Source organism: Apium graveolens, chromosome 4 (assembly GCF_009905375.1).
Source record: "Apium graveolens cultivar Ventura chromosome 4, ASM990537v1, whole genome shotgun sequence".
Classification (NCBI taxonomy): domain Eukaryota; kingdom Viridiplantae; phylum Streptophyta; class Magnoliopsida; order Apiales; family Apiaceae; genus Apium; species Apium graveolens.
Window position 1 is genome coordinate 246,599,005 of NC_133650.1, and position 2,083 is coordinate 246,601,087.

Sequence of the window (2,083 nt, forward strand, 5' to 3'; positions counted from 1 at the left end):
GAAATTGAGGGTTATTATTCCCCGTAGAGTGACACTTGGGGCTTTTTTTCCCAAAAAAATCTAATTTGTATAACATTCGTAATCCAAACATGTTTAAATTTGACAAACTGCTTTCACCCTGAACCATTGTACACATATAATTAATTAGAATATGGAAATAGATGTAATTAAATATATATAAATACAGACGATATGAGCATAACCAGTATTATTAAAAATATATTTATTATGTATATGGGAATTACTAAATATAAAATATATTATGTATTAGCACATGTAACAATATTAGGTACCGGAGGATGGAGGAACTATAGGATACCGAGAGATGCAATCAGCCCATGGGCCACTGTGAGCCTCTCCGATAATAGGCCCAACACATTCCCAGAGTAAGCTAATACACTTGTATCCACTCCCAAGCCCAAGCTGCCACACTTTGTCACCCTTCTTCACATTCTCCTTGGCTTCCATATATGCTAAAACATACCACAATGAAGATGAAGATTGATTACCAAACCTGTGCAATGTCATAAAACTAGCTTCCATGTCTTTCTCTTCAAGCTTCAACTCTTTCCCTACCTTTCTTAGCATTGGTTTCCCTGTTGTTGGAAAACAAAAATGTTGTACCACTGATTTAAAATCAGGCACATATATCTCCGTGCTCTTGTTTATCATACTCTTCCTAAGTACACATTTAACGTATCGCAATTTCTCGACTAATGGCAAGATTGATGAACCTAGGCTAACTAAATGAGAGCGTACTGTTTCTGCAAAAGCTTGAAGTGATTCTTTCTTAACAGTTACACCGGTGAATCCTTTGGAGTCTTCTTCGCGCATTGCAGAATAGTAAGCCTTGTCATCCGAAGCTGTTTGAGTTCTTAAGCTATAAAGGAGCTTGTATTTTGATTGTTTTCTTGCATTTTTTTTGTTTGACAGCAAGACTGCTGCACTGCCCATGCGGAACATGCAGTTGATGATTAGTTTCTCTTTTTCTTTGCCTTGATACCATCCGGTTGACAAGATCTCTGTACTTAGTACGACAGCGTTGGAGTTTCTAAGAGTGTTTAAAATGTTTCTAGCCATGTCAATAGCTATCGCACTTGCGCTGCATCCCATGCCAGTAAGTGTATAGCTCTTGATATCTTCTTTCATGTTGTACTTGTTGACTATGATTGATGAAAGTGACGGTGCAGGGCAGAATCCACTGCAATTAACGATAAGAATATCGATATCGTGAGGTTCAAGATTTGTTTTCAATAACAGATCTTCAAAAACAGGGAAGAGGACCATGTGGACTTCTTCCACTGCTTCACGGTCAGTTGGAACAGGTGGAATATAGAACAAAGCTGGTGGATAATAAGTTTCATCACCTTGTCCAGATGAAGTGATTATTTTCGACATGAAATCTACACTGGTTTGGTCTAGGAAATCAAATTCTCTGATGTGTTCAAGATAGACTGCAATGGGTACTCTGCAGTAGTCTGGTGGTTTCAAACAAGAGAAATTTACAAGGTACACTGGTTGATACTTTGAGATGTAAAGTTGGATGATGGAGAAGAGTAAAAAAGTTGATAGTGTGAGCAATGCATAAAGAATAAACTGATTATCATGATGGTTATTCAGAATTATAGAGAAAGCTTCCATTTTTGGATTGATAGACGAAAGGGCGACGAAGATACAAGTACTGGAATTTACTAAATTGATCAAGAGTAGATAGAAAGTTTGTTGAAAGAATTGATAAAGGGTAACACTTTACATAGATCAGAGTTGTACATGAAAGAAGTAAGGAGGGGAATTACAACTTAAATGAGCAGGTTAGAAAAGTATTAACCTGTAGTATTTGGTATACGTTTACATACAGCTACAATCTTCAAACTTGCATATTTATCATATTAACACGTTAAACATTTAGGCCGTAGCCCTTAAATTAATTATATTAATAAATAGGAGTATTATTTCTGATGTATTCAGAACATGTTTTCCTACCGCTCAAATTTTACAAATGAAAGAAGGCAAACAAATTAAGGGATGATGACTGATGAGTCAAGGTAGAATTAAAGTCCTGTGCATGTTAGTTGGCAGACCA

The 2,083-nt window shown here is 36.4% G+C and overlaps 1 protein-coding gene across 1 annotated transcript; it reads right to left on the reverse strand.

Annotated features, from left to right (window-relative positions):
• Positions 1 to 208: 208 nt before the first annotated feature.
• Positions 209 to 1,760, reverse strand: LOC141720772 (3-ketoacyl-CoA synthase 6-like). Its single transcript, XM_074523380.1, has one exon. It carries the CDS (start codon positions 1,639 to 1,641, stop codon positions 286 to 288), a length of 1,356 nt encoding a protein of 451 aa, XP_074379481.1. The 5' UTR covers positions 1,642 to 1,760; the 3' UTR covers positions 209 to 285.
• Positions 1,761 to 2,083: the final 323 nt, after the last annotated feature.